The sequence below is a fragment of the Chiloscyllium plagiosum genome, chromosome 22 (assembly GCF_004010195.1).
Source record: "Chiloscyllium plagiosum isolate BGI_BamShark_2017 chromosome 22, ASM401019v2, whole genome shotgun sequence".
Lineage (NCBI taxonomy): Eukaryota > Metazoa > Chordata > Chondrichthyes > Orectolobiformes > Hemiscylliidae > Chiloscyllium > Chiloscyllium plagiosum.
Window position 1 is genome coordinate 36,042,314 of NC_057731.1, and position 14,469 is coordinate 36,056,782.

Sequence of the window (14,469 nt, forward strand, 5' to 3'; positions counted from 1 at the left end):
AAAGGTTTACATTGTGATAGGCAGACAGATATTGCAGCAGTATATATTGAAAATGTGCATCAACCATGTGGAAAATCCAACACAATGACTCTGGGAATTGCCTGAAAAATTTAAATTTCCTTGGCAACGCACATTGCCTGGAAGCCTGAGTGTTCCCTACTCTGAATAAGGTTTTGAGATTTTGGACAGTTTGGCTCACTTAAGCTTAATTACCCAGAAAAGGTTATATTATTAAAATCTGCTCAAACTCCCAGACAACTATTAAACCGAACCCACAACTCATTCACTTTCTCATCCACCAGATACCTACCCCAAGCTTTCCCTATTTGTTCATCCATTTACCTGTCACCCTAACCCCCTCATTTGCTTACCTGAGACCCTACCTCCCTCACTCACTTGGCGTCTTGTCTCTATACTATGCTTATGTACTTGGCATCTCTCAGTAGCTTTTGGAGTGACTGCAGTACATTTAAACGACAGAATATGGCACTTACTGCCAAAAAAAGTTTCTGATGATTCCACTGTTGTGGAGGTGCAGGTGTTGGACTAGGTTGGACAAAGTTTAAAAAAAAATCACACAACACCAGCTTATCGTCCCAACAGCTTTATTTGGAAGTACAAACTTTCAGAGCACTGCTCCTTCAAGTAACTGGGGCAGGATCATAAGGCACAGAATTTATCGCAAAAGATTACAATGTCAAGCAATTAAAACTATATATTGAACAAATCTAGGGTGCTGTTGATTCTTTCAAACCCATTCTAAAAGATGAAGGTCTTAACCGATATCTAGGTTTTATTAAAGTACAGAGTTGAGACAGCTCAGGGAATCTCTTGTGGACGACAGACCTGTCAGTTCCCCTCATGGTTCGTCCGGGAGATCACACTCTTTGGTGGTCTGGAATAAAAGATCTCTTCAAGACAGTTTAGTTTAATTTCAATCATTCCCTTCATTTACCAAAAGCATCACTGTTAGAACATAACACTGATACCTATAAGCCAGGCTAACTGGATTCTATTAATCCAGGAGAGTAGAAATCGCCCTTCTTTCAAGAGCCCTGGCCAGCTACTCCATCATATGAAAAAAGCAAACTATTTTTATACACAGGTTTACAAAGGCATTACTGCCACAAACTCAAAAGTTACCAAAAGCATTGCATGTTCTGAACTAGACAGATAATAGCGAAGGATAATAATTCAGGAGAGAAGTTAATTGATACAGAATTTTGTCCCGAGGTCAGAATTAAAAATCCTTTATTAATTTCAGAAAGGAACCGCCATGAATGTTATCACTTGATGTTCTGTTTATACAAATTCACTGATGTTAAGGCAAATGTTCTTAATTATCTTATCCTTCCTTGCCATAACTTTTTTCTCATATGCAGCAATGTGTTCTATAATTCAAAATTGCATTTTAGTCTAAATGTTTAAAGACAACATTTAAGGCTATAAACTTTCTCACTTTGTTCAGCGTATCATTTTAATTGCATGCCACTGACTTTTTGCTATAAATTCTGTGCCTTATGATCCTGCCTCGCGGGTTGCCTGATGAAGGAGCAGCGCTGTTAAAGCTATTACTTCCAAATAACTTGTTGGACTATAACCTGGTGTTGTGATTTTTCATCTATCCACTGTTGGCTGAGCGTTCCTGGATTTATAACAATCTGAGAACCTGGGCCAAAAAGTCCATTATAATGTATGAATTAAAATGTGCTTTCTATTACTCCCATTAGGTGGTGCCCATGCATTCTGTATATACAGCAAGCTGTAGTGTGCAGAGGAAGAAGCTATTATTTTTTCAGGTCTGATATTCAGGAGTAGGAATGGGGTATTGGGGCTGCAAGTGGCAATAACTAGCTTGGGTAAAGTGATGATTTGTTTCTTTAATTGATTTTTAAAGTATAGGCAGCCTTTGATTTAGCCTAATAAACCTGTTACACCTTAAGTGTATGTGGATCTGAAAAACTAACCTTTGAAAAAAAATCTAATGCTAGTTACGTCCCTCAGAATGCATTTATAAATGGTTTACTGCTTATTTCAGTTTACTTGAAGGCACATACGCTTTCTGTCCTTGTCCAATATGGCAGGTAAGTTACGAGCAAAAATTCCATGCAGTTTCAAGTCTCCATATTGAGGCATTGGTAGCTCTATCTGTGTTAGGAAATTGTCTACTGTGGAGATCAAAATCTATGCCTTTCTATTTTGGATATATTTGCTTGCACTTTATTTTCTACCCAGTTTTCAGCAAAAAGTAGAAGAAATGATATTGGAAATATTAAGTAATTATATACTTGTTTACTCGAGCCTTAATTTATTTCTAACCCTTGTATTCCTCTAGAAGTGGTATCGTGCATTAGTTCATGATGTGAATGTGGCACATAAAAAGGCACATGTTTTTTACATTGACTATGGAAATAGGGAAACTGTCCCACTAAATAAAATTCGGCCACTGGACCTAGAAATGGCTCTTTCGCCACCTTGTGTAAGTTGTCTGAAATACTAACTAACTTGAAGTCAATATTTTCTGTGCATTTGTTGAAGTTAAATTTTAAGGCTCAAAAAACTATGTCAGTCATATTTTATGACTTTGAGGCCATGAAACTGTCTGTCTGTTTTATAACATCTAATAGCCAAACTGAGCAAATGATTTAACTTCTGTTTAGTGTCCACAGCATTGTACCTTTATTCTCCAATTCTGCTGTAACCAAATCTACATTTCACTTCCACTGCATGTTGAGGCTGCTGTGCACCTCTACTAATTTCTATACATTGGTTAATGCCCAAAAATGTATTGTTTAGGTTCATAACATTCCCCTTTCTTTATTAACATAAATGGAATATAATAACCTGTAAACTATTCCTCTGCTCTTTGACTTTAAGGTATGCACATTTGTCTTCCTGTGTCTTGCTCTCCAACTCATTGCTTTTCCCTACCAACAAATTCCACTATTACCAAAAAATATTAATCACCTTAGTTTAAACCTCACTTAACTTTTAGTAAGTATTGGCAATCATTTCGTTTTGAAATCCACTATGGTGACTCTGAAAAGATAGCAATATGTCTCAAGTATGGTAATAAGATTTATTCATTGCTGTTGAATAGATATTCGTTTTTGGTGAAATTTAAGAAGTTTATATTGTTATTTTGCACATTGGGGGAATGTTATAGTTCAAACATTGTTTGGCAATCATACTTTCTGGAAGTGGGCTTTTGTAAGCTCACTAAATGGTGCAGATTGTCCTTGTGGTAAAATGTTCTGATATTGATATGCCCACAGTGATATTATAAAAGATTTGCAGTATCCTTTGTGATGTATTTTGTTTGTTAAAATGTGTAACATATTGCAAAATCCAATTTTTGGTTTCTAGGCGGTGAAGTGTTGTGTTGCAAATGTCTCTCAGCTTAGTAGTTGGGATGAAGAATGCATCAAATTGGTCCGGCTTCAGCTTTTACAGAAGTCTTGCTCTATGACCATCTTGGGGAAACCAAATAATGTCTCATGTTGTCCTGTGGAGATCATAATGCCATCTGGTAATCTTATTTGCTGTGTACATGCTTTTTCTTTACCATATAATTTTAATTAGTTTTAGTTGAAGTAAAGTGCAATTGTGTAATATCTATATTTTATAATTATTGTTACAGGGCAATCGTTGCAGAAGTACATTTTAGAAAAAAGAATTGCTTTAGTTCGAGGAGATGAAGCTGTCACAGAGAGAAATCCTGGTAAGAATGAGAATTTAAAATTTTGGAATTTGAGCAGCTGCAATGGAATGATGGAGGAGGTCATTTGGCCCATTATATTTATGCTGGCTTTTTAAAAGAGCCATTCTATGGGTCCCATTCCCCATAACTCTTCAAATGAGAATTTAATTTCTTACAAGGAAAATATTCTAGGATTAGAATTAAATTTACTTCTGTTGCTCTTTTCAGATAGTACATTCTGGTTCATAAGCTTACATATGTTGTTTTTAAATTTAAAAAAATGCTATTCTTCTTTCAGTTCTTATACTTTTTTTTCAGTTTGCCTATTCCATTTGATGACAAATGGATCCTGTGCAAGCTGATGAAGTTCGAAGCAAGCTGCTAATCTTTTAATGGTCCCTTTATTTACAAAAATTGGCATTACCTGTGTCTATCCCCAATCTATTAACCCAGTCTCTATTCACACTTCAACTTATTAACGCATGTTTTGACAGGTGGGGCTTGAACTTTGGTGTCCCAGCTCCAAAGTAGGGATGCTATCACTGCACCATAAAACCCCTTGAAGCATGCTAAGTTGGATTATTTTTGGTTCTGAAGATGTAATTATGCACTGCTGGAGCAGGTGGGACTCGAACCTGGGCCTTCTAGCCCAGAAATGGAGACACTACCATTGAGCCACAAGAGCCTGTTCGAAGTGTGCTAAGTGTGTAATTAAGCAACACCCTTCACCTGTGTATTTCAACACTACAATTAACATACCATGAATAACTGGCGCTCTTGTGACTCACTTAAAACAATTTCCCCTTATTTGTATCAAAACCATTTATGCTTTTGAATCGCTATATTAAATCGATGTATAATTCTGTACTCTTGGGAGAGCAACTTAGCTTCCCTAGATTTTTGAAGTAATTTTAGTCTATTTATAGATGTTTTTGAACACAGCCATCTCAACTTGTCCTGTCAACTTCAAAGATTTGGATGCCGACTCCCTTGTTCAGGTTCCTTAGAACCCATAATATTGTCCTAGTTAGTTTGTAACGCCATCTTATCAAAAAAAATCACTTCATGCTTCTGTATTAAACTGATGAAATAGGTAGACAACATTTAAATTCTCGAAGTCTGATATGCACTGCTTGTTGTTTACAGCATTTTCGCACTTAATGTAATCTGCAAACTTGTAAAGTGTGTTCTGTACACTTATGTATAAAATATAACGTATAAATATAAAGAACAACGATTATGATACTAACAAATGATCTTGGGTAACAAAATTATTTGCAAGCTGCATAATTAGCTGGCATAGTTGATTGCATTGTTCCTGTAATTATTTATCTTGTAATATTGCTGCATCTTTTTTTTAGAGCGGGCTGACATCAAGAGGACAAATGACCATGTTACAAAATGTGAATCTGTGCAGAATTCTCTATTGTCATTTTGTGCGGAAGAAGTTTCTGTCATTGTGTCACATGTTGAAACACCAAGCAGCTTCTTCTGTCAGCAGCTAGCTAGTAGATGTAAGACATTTCAAATAATTTATAATATTTAGATGTTTCGCAGAATTGAATAGTTTGTCAAAAGATAGAACAGAGAATTGTGCAAATGATGCTTATGACCATTTTCTATCGCTTTCAGTCCAACTGAAAGTTGAATTTTGTTGCAGTCCCAATGGGAAAATCATAATCTTGTTAGTTCTGTATTGAAATATTGCTAAAAGACAAAATGAAGCATTTCTTTACTTATTGGAACTAGGAAACAAAAAACAAAACTTATAAATGAAGCTTCAATTCATATAGTATGAGAACGTGTTAATTGGTTAGACTATGATTTACACAGAGATACAGATGATGATATTCAATTTTAGTTAGCCAGTTAGACTCAGACCAGGCAGCTAGACTCATTTATGGAGTTAGAGGGGGTATAGCAGAGATTAGTTATGAAAAATTTCCTATGGCACTGCCCTGACCAAGAGATTTTGGGTGGTGGACAGACTCTGGGGAGTCAGGAGGTGAATTGCTTGTCATAGAACTCTAAGCCTCTGACCTGTTTTCAAGACCGAAGTTTTTTTTATAGCAGGTTCAGTTCAGTCTGTGGCTAATAACCACCAGGGTATTGTCATGGGGGATTCACTGACCATGTTGTTGAAAGCGATAAGGTGACAGATTCTCTTATGTTAGAAATAGTCAAGCAGGGCCTCATTCCTGATGGGCTTTTGTCTGAAACGTAGATTTTCCTGCTCCTCAGATCCTGCCTGACCTCCTGTGCTTTTCCCGCACCACTCTAATCTAGACTCTAATCTCCAGCATCTGCAGTCCTCATTTGCACCAAGCATGGATATTGTCCAGTTCTAGTTGTGTATGGATGTGGATTGCTTCAGTATTTGAGGAATTATAAATGGTGCTGAAGTCTGGATAGCTATCAGTGCATGTTTGAGCTCACTGCTATACTAAGGTTAGTTAACAGGTGGAAGCTAAACCAAAGGTCAGTGAGTAGGGGGTTATTGCTGAACCAATGCTGTTTTACAGCACTGTCAAGGACCCGATGCATCACTTTGATTAAGAATTGACAGGGAATGGATTAGTCATATTATCTAGCTGTATGTCTTGTTACCTAAATAAAACTTTCCTCTGCCTTTTCCTTGTCTCCACTGTGCGGTGAGATTATGAAAATTGCTTTAAATTTTGTTTTCGCATCATTCCATTATTTATTGACTTTGCAGTCAGTTTTTCCAGTGCTCCATTTCAACTTGGTGCTCCTGCTCCTCCAGTTTCACACTTGGTGCATTTTGTTCCCATTTGACATGCAAACGATGTACATCTGCAGTACTTTGACCAATTACCTCAATGTTTCATGATTCCCCCAGGGTCTACATTTATTTAGGATATCTGGTTGGCATGGATGAGTTGAACCAAACTTGTTGAAAATTTCTGGTAATGACAAGATTGACTGTGATGTTCACCACATGGTAGTAAATGTTTATAACTAATGGCTCCTTGATCAGAGGGAATACAAGCAAGTAATCTGAATTCCTAGCAAGGGAGCCTAAGTGAGGAGAAACTTGTTCAAAGGAAAAAAAGTATGGATGATTATTGGAGTACGTATCTTGAGGAGTAATCCAAATCTTAGAAATGAAATTTTATTTGTTTTAAATTGGAAATTAGTTCTATCCAAATATTACAGACAAGTCAAAACCTAGTGAATGAAAAATACTGTGGAGGTATCTTGAGGAAAATATATAGTATAGAATGTGGATACTGTTAACGTGTACTTCATTTGAGTTGCTACTTTGTTAGACTTGAGTGTAACTTTCTTCTTTGTATTTCTCAATAGATAAGTTTCAACAACTTCAAAAAGCAGTGACTGAATATTGCAATAGCATAAGTCCTGTACCAAGTTTTAGGCCTTCTGTTGGAGAGATTTGCTGTGCCCAGTTCACAGGTAAGATGAAATCAACATTTTTCATAATTGATGTGGTTGAATTCTGGATAAATATCTAGTTTTACTTTTAAGCTATTTTTTGTTCATGTTCTCTTACACATATATACAGAAAAATTTAACCTCCACATTCCTTTTAATGGAATTTCCTTTAGTTCAGAAAATATGCAAGTGTTATAATGCAGGTTATTCGTGAAATATACTCCAGCTAGTTTCAGAAACGAGAAATTACTTTCAACAGAGCACTTACACTGAATTTGTCAATTTATTGCCATTCTTAGACTGACAGTCACCTTTCTTGGTCAGACCAACAATATATTTTTGTGATTGCTGACACAAGATGCCTTTGTTAACTTTAGGGAAGATTTGCTACTATTAGCAATTGTTGGTTTTAAGCATTTGTTTTAAGATCTTTCTTGAGATGTTTATCCATAGAGAGAGAGAAATAGTTAATATCTTGAGTCTAATATAACTCCTCTTTGGAACTGTTGTGAAACATTAACTCTCTGTCTCTCTCTCTCCATAGACTGTTGCCAGATCTTCAGAGTTAATTCAGCACTTTTGTTTTGTTATCATATCTCCAATATGCACAGCACTTAATTTTCACCTAAGATGTTTATGTTCTGCTGAGGTTGCAGCTCAGGAAAAGAAGAAATTTGGATCTTAGCCAGAACAATCAAAAACCCACCTCACTCCCATCCTCTTGTTTGCTTTCCTGCTTTTCACATTAGATCATCAAATTTAGTTTTCCTGAATTCAGTTCAAAAAAGGCCTAATATGGTCTCTCAATGCATTTGTCTTTGTCTTGTATGAGATGGCAAAGTATTTTGTCATCCAACAGTGTTTCATTCCTGTACAACTCTGGTACTTCCATCACCTTTGCAATTAGAGCAATGACTTGATCATGATGCCTAATGAATCTAATCGTGGCCTCTTCTTCTCAACTGGCATTTAATCTAGTATCTGAAGTGTCTTGTCAACTAGAGGGTGATGTCAGGGATGTGGTATTGATAAATCCAAAGTTAATTAGTTCAGTGATGTGATCCCCAAAATGGTAATGGTAACCTCATGGTCTGATTCATATTTTGGTTTTGTCTAAATTTATTGGTTCTTTATGCTTCTTATTGACCTTTGTTATTCTTGCATTGACCTCCACTTGTATTGCAGTTAATTGTGCGTTTTCACCTCACTTTCAAGCGTCCTTTTCATTAAATGTAAACTCTTTTCCTCCTGCCAATGTGGATCGCATCATGTATTCAAGCATTCTTATATCTTCCACTTGTCTGGTACTTCTGCCAGCATGTCATCTTACTGTTTTGCAGTTCTTGATGTTTACCATATCTATTCTTTTATGTACGCTAGTGATCTATGTTATGTCCTCTTCAGCATTATACTTATTAATGAGTTTTGGGGGAAAAAAAGTGCAACAGTTGTCTGTTAGTTAAAAACTTGTTTTGCAATTGTTTTTATCTGGCAAGAAGCAAACTTATTTACATTTCAATTAGGCCTTTTTTGAACTGAATTCAGGAAAACTAAATTTGATGATCTAGATTTAGCATTTATCAAAATAAGACTGCATAGATATTGTCCTGGTTAAAGGAATGTACCGTAAACAGTGAACAAAATTTGTAAAAGTTTGAATTCAAGTTAATTAGTGGAATAAAATTCTACAGGATAAAATAAAAATTCTCAATTATGAGAAGATGTTGCCATAATTTATTGTTAAACATAAGGCTATAGTATTAGGAGGTAAGGTATTTAAAGGTTTGGAAATACAATCAGAATTTGGAAACCTAAGCATAATATTTTCATATTAAATGCAATGAAGTTGTAAAATGTTATTAGATTAGATTCCCTACAGTGTGGAAACAGGCCCTTCGGCCCAACAAGTCCACACCGACCCTCCGAAGAGCAACCCACCCAGACCCATTCCCCTACATTTACCCCTGACTAATGCACCTAACACTACGGGCAATTTAGCATGGCAATTCACCTGACCTGCACATCTTTGGACTGTGGGAGGAAACCCACGCAGACACAGCGCGAATGTGCAAACTCCACACAGACAGTTGCCCGAGGTGGGATTGAACCCAGGTCCCTAGCGCTGCGAGGCAGCAATGCTAACCTCACCCCTATTCTGAAAGCATTTTAAACAACTGATGTCAACAAGTTGTAGAGGCAGCTAGATGTAGTTAGAGGGATCTGATGAGAATCAGATTGCTATTTAAGGAGCAGACTATTTAAGGAGCAGTTGTTGCGAGTGATGCATAAATTTGTCCCTCTGGGACAGCTAAGAAGCGGTAAAATTAAGGAACCTTGGATGATGAGAACAGAGGAACTTCTTGTCAAAAGGAAGATGGCAGCTGACGTAAGGTGGAGGAAGCTAGGATCGAGCACAGCTTTAGAGGATTACAGGCTTGCTAGAAAGGAGCTTAGGAATAGACTGAGGAGAGCAAGGAGTGGGCCCTAAAAAGGCTTGGCGAGAAGGAGTAGGGAGAACCCAAAGGCATTTTACTCATATGTGAGGAATAAGAGAATGATCAGGGAGAAGGTAGGGCTGATCAGGGATAGCAGAGGGAACTTGTGCTTGGAGTCTGAGCAGGGAGGGGAAGCCCTAAATGAGTGTTTTGCTTCGGTTTTCACCAAGGAAAGGGAACTTGTTGTAAGTGAAAACTTAGCTGGGATACAGTCGTGACCAGATCAAGATTGATGAAGTTGATGTGCTAGAAATTTTGGAAAACATTAAGATTGATAAGTTCCCAGGGCCAGACCAGATTTATCCTAGGCTGCTCTGCGAAGCGCGAAAGGAGGTTGCTAAGCCACTGGCGAGCATATTTGCCTCCTCGCTCACCACAGGAATCGTACCAGAGGATTGGAAGAAGGCAAATGCTCTTCTTTTCAAGAAGGGTAATAGGGAAATCCCTGGTAATTATAGACCTTTCAGTCTTAGGTCTGTGGTCAGCAATGTTTTGGAAAGAATTCTGAGGGATAGCATTTATGACTATTTGGCAAAGCATAATGTGATTAAAGGCAGTCAGCATGGCTTTGTGAGGGGCAGGTCATGCCTCTCAAATTTTATTGAGTTCTTTGAGGAGGTGTCAATACAGGTCGACGACGGCCGAGCAGTGGATTTGGTGTATATGGACTTCAGCAAGGCATTCGATAGGGTTCCCCATGATAGGCTCTTTCACAAAGTCAGGAAGTATGGGAAATAGGGAGAATTGGCTATCTGGATTCAGAATTGGCTGGCTGACAGAGGCAGAGCGTAGTTGTAAATGGAAAGTATTCTGCTCGGAGGACAGTGTTGAATGGTGTCTCGCAGGGCTCTGTTTTTGGGCCTCTGCTCTTTGTAGTCTTTATAAATGACTTGGATGAGGAGGTTGTGGGGTGGGTTAGTAAATTTGCAGATGGAACAGAGGTTGGAGGTGTTGTCGATAGTATCGAGGGCTATTGCAGGCTGCAGCACAACATAGGCAGGATGCAGAGCTGGGTTGAGAAATGGCAGATGGAGTTCAACCTGGATAAATGCGAAGTGATCATTTTGAAAGGTCGAACTTGAATGCTGAATATAGGATTAAAGACAGGATTCTTGGCAGTTGGGAGGAACAGAGGAATCTGAATGTGCAAGTACATAGATTCCTTAAAGTTGCCACCCAAGTGGATAGGGTTGTTAGGAAAGAATATGGTGTTTTCGCTTTCATTAACAGGGGGATCGAGTTTAAGAGCCGTAAGGTTTTCAGCAGCTCGACAAGTCCCTGGTGAGACCACACTTGGAATATTGTGTCCAGTTCTCGTTGCCCTACTATAGAAAAGGCAGAGGCTTTGGAGAGGGTGCAAAGAAGGTTTACCAGGATGCTGCCTGGACTGGAGGGCTTGCCTTATGGAAAAAGGTTGATTAAGCTCGGACTTTTCTCTCTGGAGAGAAAGAGAAAGAGGAACAGACGAGACCTGATCGAAGTGTACAAAATAATGAGAGAAATAGATAGAGTTAATAGCCAGAGACCTTTCCCCAGGGCAGCATTGACTGATACGAGAAGTCAGTGTTTTAAGATATTTGGAGGAAGGTATAAAGGAGACTTAAGAGGTTGGTTCTTTACGTGGAGAGTTGTGAATGCATGGAATGCGTTGCCAGCTGTGGTGGTGGAAGAAGAGTCATTGGGGACATTTAAGCGACTGCTGGACATGCACATGGATAGCAGTGAGTTGAGGGGTGTGTAGGTGAGGTTACTATATTTTACATTAAATCTCAGCACAACATCGTGGGCCAAAGGGCCAGTTCTGTGCTGTACTTTTCTATGTTCTATGTTCTCTATGTTGTATGTTTGAGTTGAGATCAACAAAATAGATGTGTGTTTGGCCAAATAGCTTTTTGCTGTTGCTAATGTTACTAAAGTCCACACAAATCACACATCATTTTGCTTTCTTCCAGAAGATGACCAGTGGTACAGGGCTGCTGTCATAGTACATCTTCCTGATGATACTGTCATGGTGGGATACATAGATTTTGGAAATATTGAGAAACTCCATTTAAGTCAGCTCCGTCCAGCCCAAGAAGAGTTGTTGGAATTGCCAAGTCAGGCATTGAAGTGTGCTTTGTCAGGTGAGTTTACATTTGGACTGTCAGAGAGCTCCCAAAATCATTGGTTTTCATCTCCATTTTCTTCAGTGCCTGATACAGGAGATATGTTGAAGGAAATAGTCACACTTCGCATCCATTAGTAATATTCACGTTGGGAAAGGAGTATGAAGATTTTAGATGTCTTATTTTTCTTATAAACTAATATTCTTATAAACTGTACCATTTCAAGTGCTCACCTAAATACTTCCAAAATATTTTGAGGATTCCTATCTATACCATTCTTTTTAGACAGTTAATTCCACATGCTACAGTCTGGGTTTAAAAAAAATCCTCTAATGAATATGGGAGGTTTGGTTACTAAGTTTATGGCATCAATGAAGAAGGTTATTTATCCAAGAATACAACAGGATTTAGCTTAACTAGGCTAGTGGATGAGGAATTGCAGATGGAGTTCGTTTTAGATAAATGCAAGGTGTGCCTTTTGCTAAGACAAACTAAGGCAGGACAGCTAATGGTAAGGCCCTGGGGACTGTTGTTGAACAGAGACAGAGGAGTGTAGTTCCTTGGAAGTGGTGTCACACTTTTTCAAGTGATGGTGAAGATTATGTTTGGCACACTTGTCCTCCTCCCTCAGAGCACTGAGTACAGAAGTTGGGATGTCATGTTATGGCTGAACAAGACCTTGGTAAGACACTTGGGGTACTGTGTACACTTCTGGTCACACTGCTATAGGGTGGATATTATTAAACTGGGAAGGGTACAATCAAGATTTACGAGGATGTTGCCAGGACTGGAGCGTTTGAGTTATAAGGAGAGGCTGGATAGTCTGGGATTTTTCTCCCTAGAGTGTAGGAGGCTGAGGTGTAACTTTATAGAGGTTTATAAAATCATGAGGGGCGTAGATAAGGTGAGTAGCCAGGATGTCTTCCCCAGGGTTGCGGAGTCCAAAACTAGTGGGCGTAGGTTTAAGACGAGAGGAGAAAGATTTAAATAAAGAAATAAAAAGTCCAGCTTGGCAGATCAAAGAAATAAGTTCAGAACAGCAGTCCTTCCCACCCAATCCAAGCTGGTGCCTAGCCTTCAGTTCACACTGCTTTGGCATCACCTCAAGGCTGCAAGTCTGTTCTGAAGCTTTGCTGGGCTAAAGGAGTGCCAGCCGAAGTGCCATGTGCTACTTATAGACCACCATGCCGGGTCCACATTGAGGCCAAGAGTCTGTCTGTGCTGAGGCTGGGAGTTCAGGGCATCCCCAAGAAGAAAAATGAGAGAAAAGAAATCGGAGGAAAAAAGAGGGGGGTGGAATAAAGCAAAGCAGGGGTCTTGAGCAACCATTTCACAGAGGGTGGTGCATATATGGAGTGAGGTGTCAGAGGGACTAGTAGAGGTGAGTGCAATTACGACATTTAAAAGACATTTGGACAGGTATGTGAATAGGAAAGGCTTAGAGGGATGACGGCCAAAATCAGGCAAATGGGACTAGTTTTGTTTGGCAAGCGTGGTTGACTTAGATGACTTGGGCGAAAGGTTCTGTTTGCATGCTGTATCACTCTGACTCTGGAGGTGAAAAACTGCTCAATAGCTGCTGCTAGTTTTGTTGACCATGCTAGATTTGTTCTGAAAAACAGGATGCAATCAAATTTTATTTAATTCTTATATATGAGGTGTTCTGTTTCTAAACTTGAAAACAGGATGGGGGAATATACCTACTTTGAGCAACAAATAACTGCCTCTCCTGATGCATTTGATGTGGAAAAAAAATTAATTAAATCTGCATAACATTTGCTCTATAGTTAATTTTGCCTCGAGTAAAGATCTTTTGTTTCATTTGCTGAGCAATCATTAAGCTTTCTAATGACTAACTATAAAGTCGATGTTTTTTGGTTAGCCTTGTTTCTAATTTGGAGATATTTTAATGATCAGTTGTGCTAGTCCACTACAATTCACAGTAATATTATAGCTTGACTTTGTCTATGCAATCTTCCCTGATAAAAAGTGTCTGACATCCTGTTGCCGGCTTTTCCGGATGAAGAACTTAATCTGTGAATGTTTGCATGCTGAAACATTTGTCAAAAGTGACATGACACCTGGTTATGGTCCAAGCTCTTCACCTGATGAAGGAGCAGCATTCTGAAAGCTTGTGATTTCACATCAACCTTTTGGACTATAATGTGGTGGTGTGTGGTTTTAACTTTGTCAACTCCAGTCCAAAACTGGCACCTCCCCAGCATAAGTAATTTGTCAGCATGGCAGTAATCTTAATTTGTCAGACAGTATTACATTTTAGCCTCTTTCTATAGGTGTGAAACCTGTATCTGATACTTGGTCTTTGAATGCAGTAGTGAGGATGAAAAGCCTGGTGATGAATAAGCTTCTGAAGTCCAGAACTGTTCAGAAGAAGGACAACATACTCTTTGTGGAACTGAAAGATGAGACTGAAAATTCAGCAATCAGTATCAATGAAAAGTTAACTGCTGAACGATTGGCAGTTAAAATAGTGGAAGAACAAATAATTTATAACTTGGAAAGCAGCAAAACTGCAGCATATGTGGGGCGTAAGTCTTATTTTTGTATGTGGAATTTGTTCTTGGCTTTAACTTTTCTGATAAATCTTGTTAGGCATGTTGTTCATGTTTAGATATTTGTTTTTGCATGTTTGTGACAGTGCAATTTGTCTATTCAAATTTTGTTATTTAAAAAAGGTTACATTTTACTATTTGTTTCGATAGTAGCCATAACTCTGCAGTTACTAATTGAACTA

At 38.4% G+C, this 14,469-nt stretch overlaps 1 protein-coding gene across 1 annotated transcript in view; it reads left to right on the top strand.

The window, feature by feature from the left end:
* The window catches only part of tdrd1 (tudor domain containing 1), a 90,619-nt gene that overhangs the window by 37,907 nt on the left and 38,243 nt on the right, over nucleotides 1-14,469 (top strand). The window contains exons 9-15 of the mRNA XM_043713164.1: nucleotides 2,336-2,479; nucleotides 3,367-3,529; nucleotides 3,641-3,721; nucleotides 5,062-5,214; nucleotides 7,028-7,135; nucleotides 11,562-11,732; nucleotides 14,009-14,263. Of these exons, the coding sequence (XP_043569099.1) occupies nucleotides 2,336-2,479; nucleotides 3,367-3,529; nucleotides 3,641-3,721; nucleotides 5,062-5,214; nucleotides 7,028-7,135; nucleotides 11,562-11,732; nucleotides 14,009-14,263 (1,075 nt within the window). The remainder of the gene's footprint in view (nucleotides 1-2,335; nucleotides 2,480-3,366; nucleotides 3,530-3,640; nucleotides 3,722-5,061; nucleotides 5,215-7,027; nucleotides 7,136-11,561; nucleotides 11,733-14,008; nucleotides 14,264-14,469) is intronic.